A 19,773-nucleotide genomic window follows, 5' to 3' on the forward strand; every position below is an offset into this window, starting at 1 on the left:
TTACTGCAGCCAAAGAGCGCCGGCAATAACGAGCTCTGAGCCAGTCTCAGCAGCCAAACACACGTGGGGCGATCGGCGGGGGGGAAAAAGGGCTCCGTGACCTTCGGCCCGTGCCCTGACAGGCCCCACAACCCCGCCATGGCGGCGGGGTAAACCCCCACCGGCCGCCCGGCCCCCCGCGGCCCCGGAACCCGAGCGCGGGGTCGCCGTTCCCCGCCGGGCCGGTGCGGCGCTGCGCGGTCCCGGTCCCGGCGTGGCTGGGGAGCGGCAGCCCCGGCCCGGTTGAGCCGCGTTTGCCCCGGGGTCGTGCCGCATGGCGAAGCAGAGCCCCGCGGCCGGCGGGAAGGGCGGGAGGAGGAGGAGGAGAAGGAGGAGGAAGGTCGGGAGCGGGGAAGCGGCGGCCGCGCCGAAAGGCCCCGACATGGCGGCGGCGGCGGCTCCCCCCCGCAGCCCCCGGGAGTTCTCCTCCAACTGGAAGGCGCTGCAGGAGGTGAGGGGGGCGGCGGGATGCGCCTGGGGACAGCCGGAGCCATCTGCCCCCAGCGGCATTGGGCCGGGGAAGGGGCCCGGGGCGGGCCGCGGCCATGCTGCCCCTCTCTGCGTGCCGTCCCGTGGTGTAGGTGGTGATTTTTTTAAAAAATAATAACCTTTACGCCAATAAGTAAAGTGGTGCGGGCAGGGATCTGGGATGTCCCGTTGCAGGTTATTCCCCTAAAGCCAGCTAGAGAGTCCAGGGCCATTTAGCACTGAGACAGAATGCCAGGAGCCCTCAGGACCTCCAAAAACAGAGGGAAATAATCCTTCTTTCCTTTTGTTTTTTGTCTCTTTAGCTACTGAAACAAAAGGCAGACAGCTCCAACAAGTCTCTCTCTACGTGTCAAACAAACAGCAAAAAGAAGCACCCACTCAAGGCGGGCAATAGCCAAGAAGTCCCAGCCGTCAATGGGAAGGGGAATGGGGAGAAGGCCAAATCCACAAGTAAAACGGACAATGGTTCTGCGAAAGACAATCCTCCTTCGGCAAAGCCGAAAGCCAACAGGGTTGCAACAGATAAGAATTTAAGTGGCACCAAAAGCGGTGGAAAAGGCTGCGAAGAAAAAAAGAAAAACGGCAATATTTTAAAGGAGAAAGGTGATATAAAACATAAGAGGAGGAAAGCTGAAGAGCAAGCGGAGCAGCAACCCAAAGAGTGAGTACTTGACGCATCGAACACCTGAGTATTTCCTTTCGGAATTGTACCTCAGGAGCACCAACCAGTACATTCAAAACAGCTGCACTCTTCCAAACTAAATTTTGGGAGAAGTAAGATGCATGCTGCCACTGCTCCTCAGATACAGAAACAAACTTGCATAAGTGACAGTACTAGACTAATTTTCACAGAGCTGATTTCTTAATTTAAAAAATAAATAAGCTTTTCCTACACTATAAAGATTCAAGGCAGCTTTAAGACCGTTAAATGTAATTAAATCTGTACTTACTAGGGCTGAAATCTGGTTTGATGACGTCGATCCAAAAGATATCGAAGCAGCAATAGGACCTGAAGCAGCAAAAATTGCCAGAAGAAATCTTGGACTTGAACCAGGGCAATCCAAAGAGTCTGTGGAGCAGGTGCTGGTTAAAGAAAAGGCTTCTGAAGGGTGAGTGGCATTCCAGCAGGAAGGAATACAGCAGAGGCATTGAGATTATCTCCTAGTAACTGTGATTTGCAGGTACACAACGTAAGCTGACATCTCCCTGGGTCTGCTGACAGACAAACTGCCGAGTTTTTCCCGTTTGTATCAACGCGTGAACCTGGTGAATTCCACTGTGTGGTCCCTGTGCCAGAGGTGTCACCAAGCTGTCCTTTCTCTTTCAGGCTGACGCAGGCTGTAGCCATGGACTGTGAGATGGTGGGAGTGGGACCCAAGGGGGAAGACAGTATTGTGGCTCGGGTGTCCCTTGTGAACCAATTTGGAAAGTGCATTTATGACAAGTACGTCAAGCCTACAGAAGAGGTGACTGATTACAGAACAGCTGTTAGTGGCATACGCCCTGAGAATATAAATACAGGTAGGAGCTGGGGGTTGGGTTTTTTTCTGCAAAAATGTTCTTTAAGGAGGGAGAATTTAACAGGCTATCACAGAAGCCTCATCATCTGAGCCTGGATAAGCCTTAGACTTAATGAAAAACAAAATGAAATCTGAATGCTAAGACAAATTGTGAGAAGTAGTCGTCTTTAGAGAGTGGTCGCTAATGCCCTAGAAGAAATTAACTCATGGATTATGGTATGGGAATAATGGTAAGTACATTTCCTTTTAGTGCTGTCCTCTTGTAACAAGCAGAGGGTTTAGTGTACCGTACAAATTCGTGTAACCGCAGGCCCAAGGATACAATTGCTTTCACCAAAAAATGCAGTGTTATAATTGTAGCTTGCTTAGTAGTCTGATGTGTCTAATGCAAAGTGTTTCCTTTGGTATTTTTAGGTGAAGATTTTCAAACCGTTCAGAAGGAGGTCGCTGACATCTTGCATGGAAGGATTTTAGTTGGACATGCTTTACGCAATGATCTAAAGGTACACGGCTGCAGATTTGTTATTTTGAAGACAAGGCTCCAAAAATTTAAGATTGATTAAATTTCTAATACATCTTTCTGGATCAGATGAACACACCTGAACTCCTAGAAACTACAGCTTTATCGCTCTTCCCTCAGTTTCTTGTCATTTCATGCTGCACCAAGTATAGCCCTAGTCACTTGCCCACTGAAGTTATTCCACTTCTAACCTGTGCTGCTAATAGCACGGATCTCCTACTGAAGAGCCAGGAAAGAAACAGAACGATGAAAAACTCTGCTGTTTGCATGCTTTGCTTAGCGCCCAAAGCTCGGCAGTCTGGTCATCGTTACAAGAGACAGGCATCATGTCATGCTGTACCAGCACTGCAGGTAGTCTCTGCAGGTGGCGCCTCCAGATTCATTTCTATTTCTTGTGCAAAGTAGAACTGTGTTTCTTGAATCCAGCCATTGTCTGGATGATCTTGGTCTTGCCCATTCATGGTTTTGAACTATCTCTTATAATGAACGGAAGGAAACAGCAGGAAGTTGTACATTCAGCTGTATGAAGTTTTATGCAACAGTACACTCTGGACTGGAACTCTGATCTCTTCTAGGTCCTATTTCTTGATCATCCTAAGAAGAAAATACGTGACACGCAAAGATACAAGCCCTTCAAACAGAGGGTCAAGGTAAGAAACGGTTGGGAAGGTGCACCTCAATTAACCGAGTCCCAGCTGCTAGCTCTCTCCTCCTGCACTTGCTTCTCTCTGACCCTGTTCCTTCTTTCCTACCTGAAACAGGGACGCCTGCTTTTTGTCCTTTGAAAATACTAGTCGACTTGAATGCTTACTTAGTGTTTGAAATACATCTGTAAGTTACTTAGTTCAGTACAAACATTACCAGTAATACCTGTGCACAAAACTCAGTGGCTCTCCCATTCTTTAGCACTTGCATGGTCTTCATAACGCTTTTCTGGACAGCAAAATAAAACATTAGAGTTCCACTTACAGTAAGGCTTATCATCTTAATGGTATCTTTTCCATAGTGATATAAAAACAGATGGCTTCAAGTTTCTGCTTAGACTGGTGGAGTAAAGGTTCGGATTATAGGGAGATATTTTAAGTTTCGTAACTATATAGTCAGGTTTTCTTTTTCACAACAAAGCACCCCGAACAGAAATCTTAGGGTTATGGTAATACACATAAAATCCTCTCGGCAGTGCATGCATAGATCTCATAATTCATGAGGTATTCTTGCCAGTTCACCAGCAGAAGCTGAGATGTGCTATACTTTATTAAAGAATACACCTAAGCTAATATTTTTTTAAAAATATATATATATACACACACATATATTTATCAAGTAGTGCAAGACAGCATGATTCTATCTTTTTTATTTCTAGTCTGCACGGCCATCATTGAAACTGCTCTGTGAGAAACTGCTAAATGTTCAAGTGCAGACATCAGAGCACTGCTCGGTACGTATCTCATCAGAACATACATGTTTGGGTAGGTCAATAAGGTACGACACATTAGCTCCAGGATCTGGGCTCAATTCAGAATGCTGTGGCTTCATTCGAATCTCGCAATGAAAGTTAGCAGGCTCTGCTTGGACGCCAGCACGCAGCAGGATGCCATCTAAGCTTACTTACTGTTACGTGTCTCATGCCGCTTGGATTTTATCCTTATTTTCATAAACTTTTGCACAAGTCAACTCTATTCTGTTTAAATATTAATTCTTGTTATTTTAAGATCCCCAGGGGAAAAAAAGTAATTATAAAGTATCAACTGCTTACCTTAAAAGCAGCGTTCTGCGCTGTTGTACTACAGCAGGTGGGATAAAATAGCGTGAGCGCCTACTACTGAATCGCGGCAGTTAGATATAATAGGGGAATTGCCTGAAGAAAGAGGGGGAATTATGAGGGTATCCCCAAGATGCTGTATCAAGAGTATTTTTTCATGATGGCTTTCCAAGTCACGATCAGAAAGGGAAGTGCATAGCCTGGTGGTGGCCCATGCATTCTGAATGCATATTCATCCCCTTCCACTAGGCACAGAACCTAAAGCTAGAAAGAGATTATGAAATGTTAATTGAAAGGATGCATTAAAATGATAGAAGATTTAGCTGCTTCTTAACAAGAATGTTCTAAAGCCACGTCAGCTATGTTTCATTAACCCTCCTGTTCTGTTCTTTTAGATTCAGGATGCACAAGCAGCTATGAGACTGTATACCTTAGAGAAAAAGAAATGGGAAGCTGCTGTTAAGAACAAACCTAACAACAAAAATTGTAAAACTTGAATGGTTTTTTTATCTGCAGCGTTTGCTGGTTTCATGTCACATTCCAGGGCAAATGTAGAGGTAACTCTGAACTGACAGCAGCTACTTTGTAAAATCAATCAAAAGACAGTACTTCCTAACCGGGTACGTGAATGCTGCTGACAAGAATCCTGGTAATATCCCCTTTCTGGATGATACCTAAGCCTAATGCCCACTACTGTGTTTAAACAATACCTGTAACGCACACCTGCATTTGTGAAGTACTTCATCAGTTCGATTTCTGCAACGGATATACACACTGAATAAGTTTTAAAAAGTGGTTTTTAATTAAGATAAATGAAGGAAGAAACTGTCATTGCTTTGCTGAAATTCCCAAGACTAAAATCTTTATTTCAAATATTTTAATGTCTACAAAGTAAGGCGACTTCTTAATTATTGCTGTTAGTCTCACAGTTGTGGTATCTAAATCAACAGAATATGTAACTGTTTATGTATTATTAATGGCCCAACTTTAATCTTTCTGGTGAGAAAAATCTTTTAAAGTATTTCTGGAGGATCCAGACTTTCATATCTGAACCAGAAGTGAACAAGTCGTGTTCTTATACAAAAAGTTGTTCTTTTACTGCTGCAGTTTCAAAAGTGCTGAATCCACAAGGGTCGTTATCTCCTGGAGAGAAATGGGAGAATTGTCAAATACAAGTTTACCTTGTTGCTTCACTTATTTTTATATTCCTTTATTAATAAAAATGTTGTGTTTAATATAGGCCTTTAAAGTGAGTGGTGTTTTAAACATATGTGGAGTCTGATTCCTCAAAATCCAAAGCAACTGTAATTACTAGATTGAATATTAATGCTGTGATTTAAATAATCTAAATAGTTGCTGGAAGGTAACAAGGAATGGGTTTCAGAGATTTAGCAGCTGCACATCACACACTGCACTGGCAGAAGAGCAGCGTTCTGGTCTCGTCTCTGCTGTCTCAACAGGGGACAGGGAACAACAAATTACATTCACAACAGAAGAGGGAGCTTTCTTCTCTTTTGTCATTTTTTTCTGCACTACCTTATAGCTGCATGTCCGTTAAAGTGGTGCAAGCAATGCCTGCAGGAGACACTGAGGAACAAGTTTACATGCAGCTGTCTTTGAGGCAAATTAGGTAAGCAGGCTAACTGCGTAACTAAAAAAAGCAAAGTTATAAGACAAACCACTTTCATTGATTTAATGAGAACACTTGTAATTACTGGTTTCTTGACAGCAAGTCATTGCAAAGGAAATACTAGTGTAACACATTAAATAGCTTGAATAACTTTACTGTTTCTGGTGTTTCAACAGTTTATTCCTGTAAACTTTACCCTGTTTTAGTATGAAGAATGTAGTAAATTAATGCAATGCAGTGTCACAAGAGACCAGAACATAGGGTTGTGGGGTTTTTTTAAATTACAGCATAAAGCGTGAAGGAAAAAACCTTCCAACTACTTGTTTCCAGTAGTTAGAAATATTCTTAAAAACTCACTCTTCACCCCATATACATATAATTCTGTAAATTTTGGCACTATGTAATTCCAGATATTTGAGAGTGATGAAGTCCACAACCAGAAATAACGTACTAAGCATCCACCCTTTGTTATCACAGTGACTTCTACATACCATGCTAGATGGAAAAGAGCTTTTTATTTCAGACAGCAGTTCTTCCATTTTCTGGGACAGCGTATTCGGCACAATGTCATCTGTAATGCAAATGGACAGAATAATTGCTGAAATGGTTTCAGCAGGAGCTAAAGTGGAGCAGGGAGGGGACAGATCTACACAAAGAGAAGGCCAGATGAGATGAAGTTACAACATTATAACGTCAGGGAGGCATTTATAATTATTCAAGAACAAGTGGGATAAACTCTTAGTTCCGATTTATCCTCCTTTCTCAGGTACACAGTAAGTCTCCTGAGAGCAACTAACACATCCCTGAGCAGCTGCTGTTATGGTTTTCTTTACTATCTTTTGGGGTTGGGGGAGAGGAAGAGACTTGACAAACACCACCATCATCTCACCATACTGAACCATCTCGTTAATCAGCATACAGATATATTCCACCACTTTTGGATCATCGAAGTGAAGGTGGTAGGCATATTTGATCAGGTTTATTCCACTGCCTTTTGGATCCATTATAAATCTCAAAGCTGATATTTCTGAAAGGGAGACAAACACTGCTAAGCTAAGTGGTAGCTGCAGACTGAATTATCTGCTTTCCAATCCCCTGCTCCAGCTAGCACTACCCATTATTTTCAGTCTTCCTAAAAGCTATTCTAAAGCATATCTGGGCAATAACTAGAAGACCATATACTCAGCTGACACCCTCATGCACGGCAGAAGTGATATTTTAATGTTTATTGTTTTCACATTGATTGTGCATTTCCCTTTTACACAGTTGAAACAACTTCACCGTAAAATAAGTACCAAAACACACTCTCAAGTTATTAATAGATCAGATTATGCTGATCTAGTACTTCTCATACATGCACGGTGGGTCCATGGGAAGAAAAAAATTCACACCTCCAATTTTACTAATTCCTTTTCCAGTCCTGCAAGAAAAGATTAATTTAGGAGAGCAGATGTCAATCCCAATCCCATTATGAACTCTTGAACTACATAGAAACATCCACTTCTGAGCTCATTTGCAATTAATAAAAAAAAAAAAAAAAAGAATTGCTGAATGTTACCAGATAGCCTTAGAAGGCTTGCTAATGCCAGGCAGGCGTTCTTCACCAGCACTGGTCTTTCTGGGTTCATCCTGAGCGCATCCAGTAAAAGTGCTGTTGTGGGCTCATAGTCATTTTCACTCAAGCAACCTTTAAGAAAAGAAAAAAAAGCAAAAACAAAAAAAAACACCCACACAACAAAAATCTCAAAACTTCAATATACTGAAAAACCTTTAAAATACTCATCAGCTTTTCAACTTCTGCCCCCTGTTTCTGGAACAACTTTTAAATTATGTGATAAAATTACAAAGAAAGCATGTGAAAACCTGCATTGCAGTAAAAAAATGCCAAATAAAGTCTTATCATGAGTTGATCCAGGGGTCTAGGAGAAATTTCTCACACATCTTCTATGTCAGGATTCCCTTTCGTTCTCCAAGCCAAAAGGAAGGGAGAGTCCTGAATACTCAACCTATTCTGCTGGTGGGTACTAGAAATGAAATTGCTTGGGGTGTTTTACTCTGCTCTTCCCAGTGGAACGATGGCAGAAGCGCAGGGCAATAGATAAACATATTCTTGCATGAGGAAGAAATAGGACAGAGTAGTACTGCGAGGATACATTCCTTAGTGCACGATAGAGATTTGCGTTTTATTTTTTAATCTGAAATACTGTTCCCAATTTGCAAAGCAAACAGCATAAAAACAAACCTCCCAGGCCGCGCTGCACAACACTAATGCTGTGTTCATTGGAGTAACACAAATGGGATTTCTTGGTCTTAAGAGATAAGCCAGAGATAATGCTCTGCACAACAAGGTTCTTGTAGCCGCCCATTGTTACAGCACCCATCAGCAGCATCTAGTTATATAATTGCTACGGCTCGTCAAAAATAGCTTCATTAGGGAGTGTCAGCGAGCAAGTGTAGGGAAGACTGGTTAAGAGGGATGCAAGTTCCTAACTCTGCTGCCATCTGCAGAGCCTGCTAAGGCCAAGCAGCCTGGATTTCAGGGATCACCACTGACAGACAGACGTGTTTGGCGTACGAGCCTTCTCCGTGCACAAGGGACAAGGGGACTGGGAAAACACACCTTGGAGTGACAACGCCCATAGAGCCGAGCAAGCAGACTCCGTAACTGTTCCATTCCGGAGGTGCTCCTGAAGGACCGCAGAGGTAACAGGGACAGCACTTTTCATCACTGCTTGGTCCACGTTATTCTCTGAATTACCATAACGAAAAGGAAAGGCATCAAGCAGAGTTACTTGATCAAGTAATACTATCATAAGCACATTGTATGTCAAACTGTATCAGTAAAACCTTAATGCATGATGGCATTGGAGTAATGCAACATTATTTTAGTACAGACAACAGCAGAGGGAATGAACCTAATATGTATGAAAACAAATCGCATTTTACAGGACTAATAAATAGTATCATTTATTGCAGAAAGCTGAACTGCTCCAAGAACTAGTTTTCTCTGCCATTCAAATTGTACATGGAGATCACAGCAAGAAACCTCCAAAAGTAGCCACCTTTCTGACAGAATACGGTCTGCAGGATGGCTATTTAGCTGGTCACATAAATCAAGTGGGTGGTTTGTTGCACAGAAGGAATAAAACACACAAAGTGCAATCGTGCACATTTTGTGCTTTCAGCCTTCCTTGATGATTAGAACACCATACACTTACACAAGAACATGTCAAAGAAACAAATCCCCTAAAAACCTCCCAGCGTGGTCTCATGAGAAGGGGTCATCTCAAGCAACCACCCATGGCTCTCCAACACTGTGGGGATGATGCTGGTTTAGTTCTAAGGCAATGGGAAGAGCACACTTGCCACCTTGTCAATCACAATTCTTTTGGAAAAGCGATTCTCTAGGAGATGTCCAACTCAAGATTTAGCCCAGTGCTGCCAAGAGAAGTGTGATGCAAAGAAATAAGATGCTATTCATTCCAAATGCTGTTCTGATACCTAATCTAATATGCTGCTTGCACTGCACTCGCTCTGCTAAGCGCGGAGCAAAACTACGCGACTGACAAAGCAGAAACGTGCCTGTACCCTTTTGTTTCTGACAGTCTTCATAAGACATATCTTGGCCTAAACACTAAAGATTTGACTTTGACACCTTATCACAAAAAGGGTTGCTAAAAAGTCTAGATTAGTTTTTAGTTTTATCTTACTTAACTCTGGATCACTTAAAAGTTATTCTAGTAGTGCTCTGAAGACAGCTCTCCAGAACGGGAGAAAGAAGAACAAACCACTCCCAGCAACAGGAATGTGTGAACTCAATTAGGCACAATACCTGCTGCCTTTCAGTCACATGAACCCAGGCACAATACTTGCTGTGTTTAACTTACCACTCGCAGCCAAGCTCCAGAGAACTCCACAGCAAGAGAGGCAGATCTGTTCATTATGAAGAAAATTTCTTAAAATTGACAGAAGGTCTGGAATTACTCCAACTTTCCTTAGATTCTCTGCAGCAACTTCTGAAAAACACAGAAAAAGAAATTCTATACAATCTGCTATTTTTGTGCCACTCGCTGTTCTCGCAACGGACAGCACTACTAACCATATTTAAACAGTGATTACAAACCAGTAACATGATACCATCAGCTGGACAAAAGAAAGTAAGAGAACAGACTAAATTCTTTAACAAAATGCACTTGAGCATAGTGTTTGGCACAAGTGACCCTTTCAAATGGATGTTTACCCACCCTTTTTCATTACAGACCTGAGATTTAGGGCAGAAAAGGAACTGAAAGGGTATACAGTACTATTTTTCAAATGTTTGCAGTTTAGCAATTCAAGTTACCTCAGCTTCAGAATTAGGGAACGCTGTTTAAAAATAGTTTGGTCTTAGACGGTAAGTTTATCTGTACATGAAACTTGGTACTTTTTTTTTTTTTTAAGATTATCCCCTTGCTGCTAAATACTTCTGTGACCATTTATAAAAACAATCTTCTGATGACTGCTGAACTGACACTGAAAACAAGTAAAAATTACTATAAATATTTGGCAATTACAATCTCAGGAGAAAAAAACAAAGTAGCAAAATTAGGTAGAATGGTTTCAATTCACCATGGCACAGACAGAAATAGAATCCAGGTTCTATGCCCTCATTTTCCCAAGGGCTACTATTTGCATAGTTTGTGCTTGCTTCCAAAACAAAATTAAATACAGGACCACTCTAATAGATATATTTTTGTAAGCACCTGAAGCCTCTGCAGTATGTCTTATACTTTCAGGAGTGTTATCTTGCCAGTATCTAGTCAATCTTACCAATATTACCACTGTTACACTAATACCTACAGACATCCACATCTCTCAGTGGAGACATGAGTTCTGCATTATATCTTGGATTAGATTATAAAAGTAGAAATGTAGGAATGTTCCCCTAAAATGAACAAGGCAACCCACCACTGGCTGAAATCATCATCAATAATGTGCAGACTAACGAAAGTAACTCTTCATTTTCAGAGTGTTGTCTCACTGTCTCTAACAGAGAGCTGGTCACATTCGCATCCAGGGCCACCACCACATCCTGTTCTAGAGCTGTCAAAGGTAAACATTTGAACAGAACACAGATTTCAGTGGCTTTGAATGAAGTCTGAGCCCCCTGATGTCAGCACATATAAAACATTCAACTAACAGCATTTCTTCGCATAACATATCCAAAAGTTACTTTCAGTTTTCTTTTTCTGAAACACAATTCTTGCTATTTTCAAGCTGTTATCATTATCAGGTGTTACTGGGGTAAATTGCCAAGAAAATGACAGCAAGGACCACACAAGAGACCAAAAAACACTTTTATGGTTTGAAAATCAAATACCAGAACACTGAGAGTCTCTTATTTATACATTCTAGCAACGCTCTACATAACATGAAAACAAACTTGGTCGCCTAAGACCAGCGGCCTGTATTTAAAATTAACACCAAATTCACATATGCCAGTCCTGAAGAAAGTCCATGAGAATTCAGACTCTTATTAAAGCTGTTTAAATTCCTCTACTGCTTTAAATTTGTTTCCTAAAATCACCACTGAACCTATTTCAAACCTTATCTACTACATCTAACTTCACAAGAAATAGAATGTACTACCCAGCGTAAGTTGGAAGTCTTATGACTGTACCTTGACTAAGGATTTCAAGCAATAAACTGCAACCATCTACTTGTATCTTGATAGAATCTGCGTGAGTCTTCATGGCAAAAGTGATCAATTCCGTGAACGTTAGCAAGTAGGGCAATGCTGCAGGGAAAAAAGAAGATTTGAGATAACATTCAGTTACACAGCTTAGAATGCTCAGTGGTTATCTATACTCCAAAACACAGGAGTTCCAGTTTCAAATAAATTTGAGTCCCTATGGGTAACGTGATACAGCAGAACAACATTCCTGAATCAAAGAGAACAAAATGGAAGTACAGATGGAACAATACAGAGTGAATTTTGTAGTCTCTATGGGAAATGTCTCTTATTAAAGACAAAAAAAAGCTATGCAAGCTAAGTGCAGCCAGCAGCTTCCTCATTAAGTCACACCGGCATTGTTCACTGGGCATGAAGCAAGTTGGGGGGGTAGAACATTGTGCATGAGTCCAAAACCACGCTTTTCAGAACCTGTGGGGGGAAGTATTTCACCAGATCTCTTAGTTCTAAGAAGACTGTGAGTTTTTGCAATAGCTAATACAGCTATTCAGTGTAACCACAAACATACGGTAAAATGTTGAGGAAAAAAAAAAATGTTTTTTAGGGATCCATTTTGAGCACCTTCAAAGATCTGCGCATCAGTCACAGCAAGCCATGGTGCAGAAGCGCTAATCAAGTCAGATGTGTTCATGGCCTTGTATCACTGTCAATAGGTTTGGAATGAGAAATGACAGACACATTGATTTTGTTATTGATAAATCAAAGCCCACTGTATTACTGAGTAAAGACTTCTTCATGAACAGATCTGAAGATACAGGTAACTCTAAGGAAAAAAACAAATTATTCTTTTTCCTTATCAATTACAGTTATGAGCACCCCTGTGTTTTAACATCTAAGCCAATGCCAGCATTAAAATGCTACCACTACCAAATGGTAGTGCGTTTTGTAACTGAGTTAACACGGTGCTTTGAAAATACTAATCTTGATCTGAAAGAGTAGTCTGAAAAACGTGCAGATGCTGGGAAAAAATACACAGTCTTCACTCACGCAGCTTTACTGGACACACAGAACACAGACACACATAGCTTCCTTTTGCTCTATCAGTTTTATAGCCCTAGGCATTGCCTGCAAGTTGCCCAAACACTGATATGAATTACCTTCTTCAAATGTCAGTTTGCCAATTCACCTTGGTTCCAATTAAAATATCAGTAAGTTTTTTTTCCAGTGCCCGTTTTTCTTACCCAGCAAAACAGCTGCTGTTCAACATAAGCATTTACAAAACAAGCATCAACACAGTCACATCAACTAATGGTCTATTCCAGTACGTTACCAAAATGAGAAATAGCATGAGAACAATTTCATTCTTATTTATTTTCATAAGAATTTTTTTCCTCTTCCCATCATCTCAAAATGTAAGAAACGAGCAGAATAAATACATAAATAAATTAGTGCCTTACCACTTTTATCTCTTACAAAGCTGGCAAGGAGCTGAATGGCTTTATCCTGTGCTGCTTCTATATCCCAGAAAGCCTGCATGAATTCTACATAAACCAAGAAAATTCTTCTGTTTGATACAAACACTTAGAAAAAGCACTAAAATTTTCTGTTTTGTGCAAGATGTGAATTCATATAAATTAAAATAATATAATTTGTGATTGTTGAAAAGAGAAAAACTTCTCCCCTAATGCATCAAATATTTTAATATTACAAAATATTATGATTCACCTCTATAATCTAAGTTTTTGGTATTATATATTTTGGAGACCTGATGGAATATTAAATCAGGGCAGGGCTATGCATTAAATGGATTAAATTTAAATGCATTATTCCAATAGCCTTTCCAGATGAAAAGAATATCTTCCTTACTCAGAAGGAAAATAACGGAACAGGTCCTTTGTTGGCATAAGCTGGCAAACATGTTAGAAGGCCAACCAAGTGAGGCTCCCCGATTTTCTAAGAATGATTTCTGACTCCATTTCACTTCTGCAGTCGGTATGGCTGGTAAGATTACCAGTTATAGAAAAGGCTGCAGAGTGATCCTTCCTCCAAATAGCATCCCATTTTATTTCAAGTAAAATGAATGCCCAACAATTCATTTTCAAGTAGAATATATGCTGACTGGAAAACATATGAGTTTATTTCCTACGAAAATCACCATAATATTAATCTTACTTTCCTTATTACCTAGAACACTTTCGATTCCTCCCTCAAGGAGTGCATCTATTATTCTAGGAGACAAAGACTTTTTCAGTTTTACTGAAGAGGCACGAGCAACAGTCAGGCATTCCCTAATAAATGGAACATCAGTCAGATCCCTAGAATTACAAGAGAGAAAAGCAGCACCAATGAGTTAGAACTGGTAAGTTAGAAAAAAAAATTTCTACAGGCTTTGTTTCATTTTGATATAAAAAGCTAGTAATACTTCTTTGAAGACTGGGTTATTTTTGACAGAACTTAAGCAATTTACTTCAAAACGGCTAATGAAATAACTTACAGTGGAGAAGCCATGCTTAGGCTTCAAGTTAATGGCTTATAAAATTGTGTACAATATGAATTTATAATCTTCAAAAAAGGACATCTACACGTATCAGAATGCCACTTCTGAATGAACACCAAATGTTTGACTTTCTTAATAACTCAATTTGTCAAGGCAGTATATCAGCAATCTTAACTCAATCTCTTTTAAAGAGTAGCTAACACTCCCATCTTTGTGACGGTAGGTGAGGTTTAGGACAAAAAATAAAGGGAAAGCATCCAGAGCTCACTCTGTTGTGGGTCTCATGCTGGGCTCAATCTGTAGCATCATAAGTAGAACTGGAAATAAAGGCAAAGAGCTGTTATCTCCATTTTGTGTTAGTGCCAGAACTCCCTCAAGGCGGCTGGTATCCTGTCTGATGTTCTGCAGTAATGAAGTTATCTCTTCTGCCTGTAAAGAGTAAGTAACAGTAGAGCTTTCACACGCTTGTTTAGAGATATCCTGGTGGGCAAATGACATTTTAAATCTATAATAAAACATTATTACATACATTCAGAACAAAGCAGGTCATCATGTCCAGTAGAATACAGCCTAGAGACCAGATGTCAGATTTCTCAGTAAAAGAAAAACCAAATGTTTCTGGAGCCATCCAAGACTTGCTATCTGTTGAAATAAGAATCATATGGTAACATTGCTGACACTGTACTATACAGTTTTTGCTTGCACATGCATGAACTGCAGGCAATCATTTTACATCTAAAAATAATTTAGAGATATTCTGCAGAGATCAGACAATTTTTACTGGTGATATGCCACAAAAGACTAAGAAACATGCTCTAACTAATGAACAATTTTCTAAGTTGTTACGGCGTATGTATCAAGCTAAAAGGATTCCAGCTGTATCTGTTGCAGAGTTCCGAGACTCACAGACACATCTATAGTTTTCAATTGTGAACACAGTTAATGCTGCAGTCAACTGCCTATGAATATACCATTCATACTTCAGTAGACAAATAGTATAACGCAGAGAAAGGGCAGGGAAGATAATTTTTTTCCTCTTTGGCTGATTTTACTCTGAGAACTAAAAATATTAACCATAAGTGAATCTTTTAAACATAAAGTAAAAAAAAAAAAAGTAAAACAAGTATCTACTTTCTTCCACTCTTATTTTCCATTTCATCTCATCTGTCATAAGTGTTTCTGTACTGAAGTCGCTAAGCATGAAGGATGCTTCACCAGTCACAAGAATGTTTGACGGCTTGAGATTTCTGCAACACAAATATTTTCTGTCAGCCTGTGAAATCAGAGTCTAATGCTACATAACTACAGGTTCCCAGCCTCCTCACACATCAGAAGGTTTGGGGTATTTTGGGGGAAGAGTAGATGGAGTGGTGGTGAGGGGTCTGGGGTTTTTTTTGTTTGTGGTTTTTGATTATTTTTTTTTTATATAGAAGTGATAATCAAGTGCAATACAATTATTTTCTTCTATTACTGTGAAATGCTTTAAAATTTGTGATTGTGACACAAATTTATCCGAATATGGAATGCAATGGCTGTCTCTTACTTTAGATACACCAAGTATACCTTGTCCATCACAGCCACCAAAATGTATGCATTTACAGATACGGTCAGTATCCTAATATTAAAATTAGTATTAGATTTTTAGCACAAACAACAAAAAACAAACAGAGAGAACACCTTGCTCAAATGGATAATCCTAGAAAAAACTCAAGAAACAGATGATCTCAGAAGTCACAGAAAATGAATCTATATATGAAGTCTGGAATTTCTACCTCCTACTCGCCCTTTTGGAACTGTAAAATTCCCTGCCTCCAAACAGCTGTGCTGAACCAACAGTCACTGCAACGAACAATGACCTATCAGACAAAGAGAACAAGATTTCCACTCACCTGTGGAAAATATTTTGTTTGTGTATATAAAACAAAGCATCCACCATCTGTCCCAGGAACTTCAGAATCACCTGTTGAAGGAAATATACATGAAAGTCTAACAAACAGAATAACTTCCAAATATCTTTTGGAAGATAGCTTCTAAAACCACCCTTCACTAAAACACTGTGCTTCCAATATTTTGGGGAGGACTTTGAGAAAGAGGGAATACAAGGGAAAAAATATAAAAGCAGTGAGAGACTGTCAGTTCAGTCAGATGCCTCTTCTGTACTTTTTACCACGTCTGTTATTTTTTCTGACTTCTGCCTTTTTTCCTTGATTACAGATGAAAGATCTCCTTGGCCCGAGTGCTGCATTACCAGACAGAGGAACAGAGATGATATCTGTAATAAAACATTACATCAAAATTGTCTAATTGTTCGCAGGTAATAACATATCCAGTAAGAGAGATAAAACCGAGCACTTGGCCAAACCGATGGGTGTGATGTTCACCAATACCAAGGTGTTCCAAGATGATTAATCTCTCCCAGAGGAGACAATAATTACTTTTTTTTTTATTAAAAATACAGCATGTTTGTTGTTTTTTAAAAGAAACACAAAACATTATCAAGCATCTTATCCGAAGCCATATGGGACAATTCAAGTCAAATATACATCCGTAAAATCAACACAAATTTTACTTGAGCACTGAATAAAACCTGCAAATAAGTAAGTCAGGGCTTTCAGCTTCCTATAGTCTCCCTATAAAAGGGTTTTCATGCGAACATGAAAATCAGTATTGCACACTCATTCACATCAGAATCCGTGAGTCAGGGTGCAATACTGCCATGTGATGGACTCCAATCCATGTATCTTCACAGCTTTTCAGCATGTTTATTCAGGAGTTAAAAAAGCAGGTTTGTTTCAAATCTCACCTCATTATCCCAAGTCACAAACAATTCCTGGTAAGCACAGATGTTTGAATGATGAAGTTTTAGCAAATCCATTGCCTGCATAGGTTTAAAAAAAAAATAAACAGAGAGAGCTTTTGAAATAGCTATACAGTCCTTCCCACTGAACAGGACCTTTAATATCCTAAGCCAGTTCTGACTTGTTCATGTTGCATGTTTGATCAAATCCTTTCAATGTGCAAGCTCTGTTATATATTTGCATGTACAAGTGTCAAGTTAAGGAAAATATTTCAGCAAGACTCTACTAAATGTAATGCCAGAACAGCCTTGTAAGATTGAAGGATATAACTGATCCTTAGGGAGATGATACGTAAACAACCCTCTTCATCAGTTCCTAACATCCAAACCTGAAAACACATCTTAGAATATGAAAGACAAGATGATTTTTCTAGTGTAGACGTTATTTCCAGTAATCCCTATGCAAGCTCGAACCGCAGAAAATATGATGACACTAGTGAGATGCTTATCTCCTTGACACTGGTTTCCGTACGGGGCTCTAACAATTACTTTAACAAATTTGCTGATGATGTGAAAGGTAAAAGGAATTCAACTCACCCTCCTATAGTTGTGTTTGTGGTTGTGCAGACACCAGAGAAAAACTAAGAAGAGCCACACTCCCAGCTGGCACAACTGCATTTATTTCAATAGATATGTACATCAGCAGAAAAACTGAATCAAACTCTTATCAGTAAAGCCAGTCTCAGTGCCTAAAGAGGTCACCTCTCCTGAGTAGGATGAAGCACCTGTACAGACATGTATTCTCATTGATTTTCAACTGCAGACGTCATGCATACTGGAAATGGTGAGACTAATCCATCAGGTGTTACTCCACATATTTTGTGGAAGCAAATTGTGCTATTTTAATGGTATTTCTGATGTTGCATGTTACCTGAGGTATTGAAACAAGTTTGCACAAAATTGTAAAGGCAGAAAACTAGTCAAATAATTCACATCAAAAAATGTCCATCTCTAAGAAATTAATACATAATGAAATATGTTAACTAGAAATCGAGTTATTAATAATAAACTATAAAGAGACGAAGGTTCTCCTTCAGCTTAAAGGCCAAAAGGATGAGCTTTGCTCTTTGTCTTCATCACAAAACAAATACAAACCCTGAAAAAGGGCTATCCTCTGATAAGAGCTATCCATTTGAATCTACATAATCAAATACAGGAACAATTAATACAAAATCCTGGCCTGAGCTCAAGCAGAAGGCAGGGAGAACACCCCTCAGTCCTACCTGATTTACATCTTGACTATTTACTTAGTTAATCCTTGTAGATAAAAGACTTTGTTCTGTTAAGACTTTGGTCTTTGTAAGCAAGGTAGTAAAGAAAAACTGCACTGATACCTCCTTCAAGGCCTCATTTGCTTGGTTTTCTTCAATGCATTCAACCTGCACCAAACAAAATACAAGGATGAGATTGTAATATAGATACAGCCAAACTTTAAGCCAGAACAATCTTGCCAAAATGACTGGAACTGCAAATTGTGTGTGAACTAGCATAAATTTTCAATGATAGCTCCAATGTCTAATGTTTGGAGCTGTCTTGCTGTCGGGAGATGGCCAGAAACAGGGCTTTAAATGAACCCGCAACAGCTAGCCAGTCTTTCTCCTGCATGGTCAAAGTAGCAGTAAGCTAAGATGAAAACACACTGGATGGCCCTAAATAAGCTGCTCCTCTTTCCCCACTTCTAACCTCAATACTCTGATAAACTGATCTGAATCTTCTTATTTCCAAACAGCAGCACAGTAAGATGTAAGCCTACTCTTACCCAGTGGCCAAGCTGCCTAACATGTTTGTATCTGTTTCTGTCACAATGGCCCATAGAGATGACAAACATGCTAATGGACTCTCGTTTTCCTAGCAACCACTCTCTCACCTGCTTTATTATATATTTATTCTCCGCACCCTTTTCCGTTTTCAATTCAACTACCAGCATAGTGCCCAGCGCCCCAGGCTGGAGCTGCTCCAGCACCTGCAAAGCAAAGGAGAGACACCCATCTTTAAGAAGTGGAACAACCAAGGCAGAAAATCCCTTCAAACCACTTTCCCACAGACACCCTCCACACAGCACACACCTCCAGTCCAGCAGCAGCATCACAGGCACCCCCATCTGCACCCCAACTCCAGAGACACACAGGCCTTCCCCTCACGGACATTTCCCCTCACTTCCCCCCTGCTGACCACAAAACCCTCATCTCCCCAGGGCCATCCACAACCCAGCAGTTCCCTCCCTAGGACCTTGTAGGCCCCTTTCTCAGAGCAGCTTACACCCTCACCAAGGCCACACATTCCCTCCTCAGGGCCACCTGCCCGCACTCCAGGCCTATGCGCCCCCCCAGGGGTACCTACACCCCCTCCCAATGGTCGTGTACTACCCCCGGGGGTACCTACGCCCCCTCCCCTAGGCCACAGACCCCTCCCCAGGGCCATATACCACACACACACACCCAGCACCACCCACACCACCCTACAGCACCGGGAAGGGCTTGGCCCTTCTAGCAGCACCTCGTATTTCTCCATGATGGGACAGGGCCTAGCCTCCTGGTGGAGGGACCCCTAGGGCAGGGGCGAGAGCAGCCCCTCAGCCATCAGCAGCAGGCATAGGGCAGAAAAGGGACGTTTCCCCTTTCTTACACTTTCAGACCAAAAAAACCGCCGTTACAAGCCCCTGGGGCAGGGACAGAACGGGGGATGAAACGCCCACCCCACACCTGCCTCGCGTCCCTTCACCGTAGAGACGAAAAGGGGGCGGGCGGGCGCTTTCAGTGCGCGGCGCGGGAGGGGCGTGTCCGCCCCG

At 40.9% G+C, this 19,773-nt stretch overlaps 2 protein-coding genes across 2 annotated transcripts; one reads left to right on the plus strand and one right to left on the minus strand.

Annotated features, from left to right (window-relative positions):
• Positions 1–75: 75 nt before the first annotated feature.
• On the plus strand, positions 76–5,565 carry REXO4 (REX4 homolog, 3'-5' exonuclease). Its single transcript, XM_063352919.1, has 8 exons — positions 76–490; positions 831–1,189; positions 1,482–1,637; positions 1,856–2,049; positions 2,463–2,551; positions 3,144–3,218; positions 3,932–4,006; positions 4,726–5,565. The coding sequence occupies exons 1-8, from the start codon at positions 314–316 to the stop codon at positions 4,825–4,827; spliced, it is 1,227 nt and encodes a 408-aa protein (XP_063208989.1). The 5' UTR covers positions 76–313; the 3' UTR covers positions 4,828–5,565.
• On the minus strand, positions 5,357–19,720 carry STKLD1 (serine/threonine kinase like domain containing 1). Its single transcript, XM_063352918.1, has 19 exons — positions 19,482–19,720; positions 18,853–18,948; positions 18,320–18,364; positions 16,932–17,006; positions 16,296–16,400; positions 16,018–16,088; positions 15,260–15,375; positions 14,658–14,770; positions 14,397–14,557; positions 13,816–13,946; positions 13,089–13,172; positions 11,620–11,736; positions 10,908–11,042; positions 9,848–9,976; positions 8,581–8,709; positions 7,519–7,647; positions 6,850–6,987; positions 6,452–6,531; positions 5,357–5,473 (listed from the first exon to the last, which is right to left on the minus strand). Exons 1-19 carry the CDS (start codon positions 19,494–19,496, stop codon positions 5,426–5,428), a joined length of 1,917 nt encoding a protein of 638 aa, XP_063208988.1. The 5' UTR covers positions 19,497–19,720; the 3' UTR covers positions 5,357–5,425.
• Between the last annotated feature and the right edge of the window lie 53 nt (positions 19,721–19,773).

Source organism: Chroicocephalus ridibundus, chromosome 15 (genome assembly GCF_963924245.1).
Source record: "Chroicocephalus ridibundus chromosome 15, bChrRid1.1, whole genome shotgun sequence".
Taxonomy (NCBI): domain Eukaryota; kingdom Metazoa; phylum Chordata; class Aves; order Charadriiformes; family Laridae; genus Chroicocephalus; species Chroicocephalus ridibundus.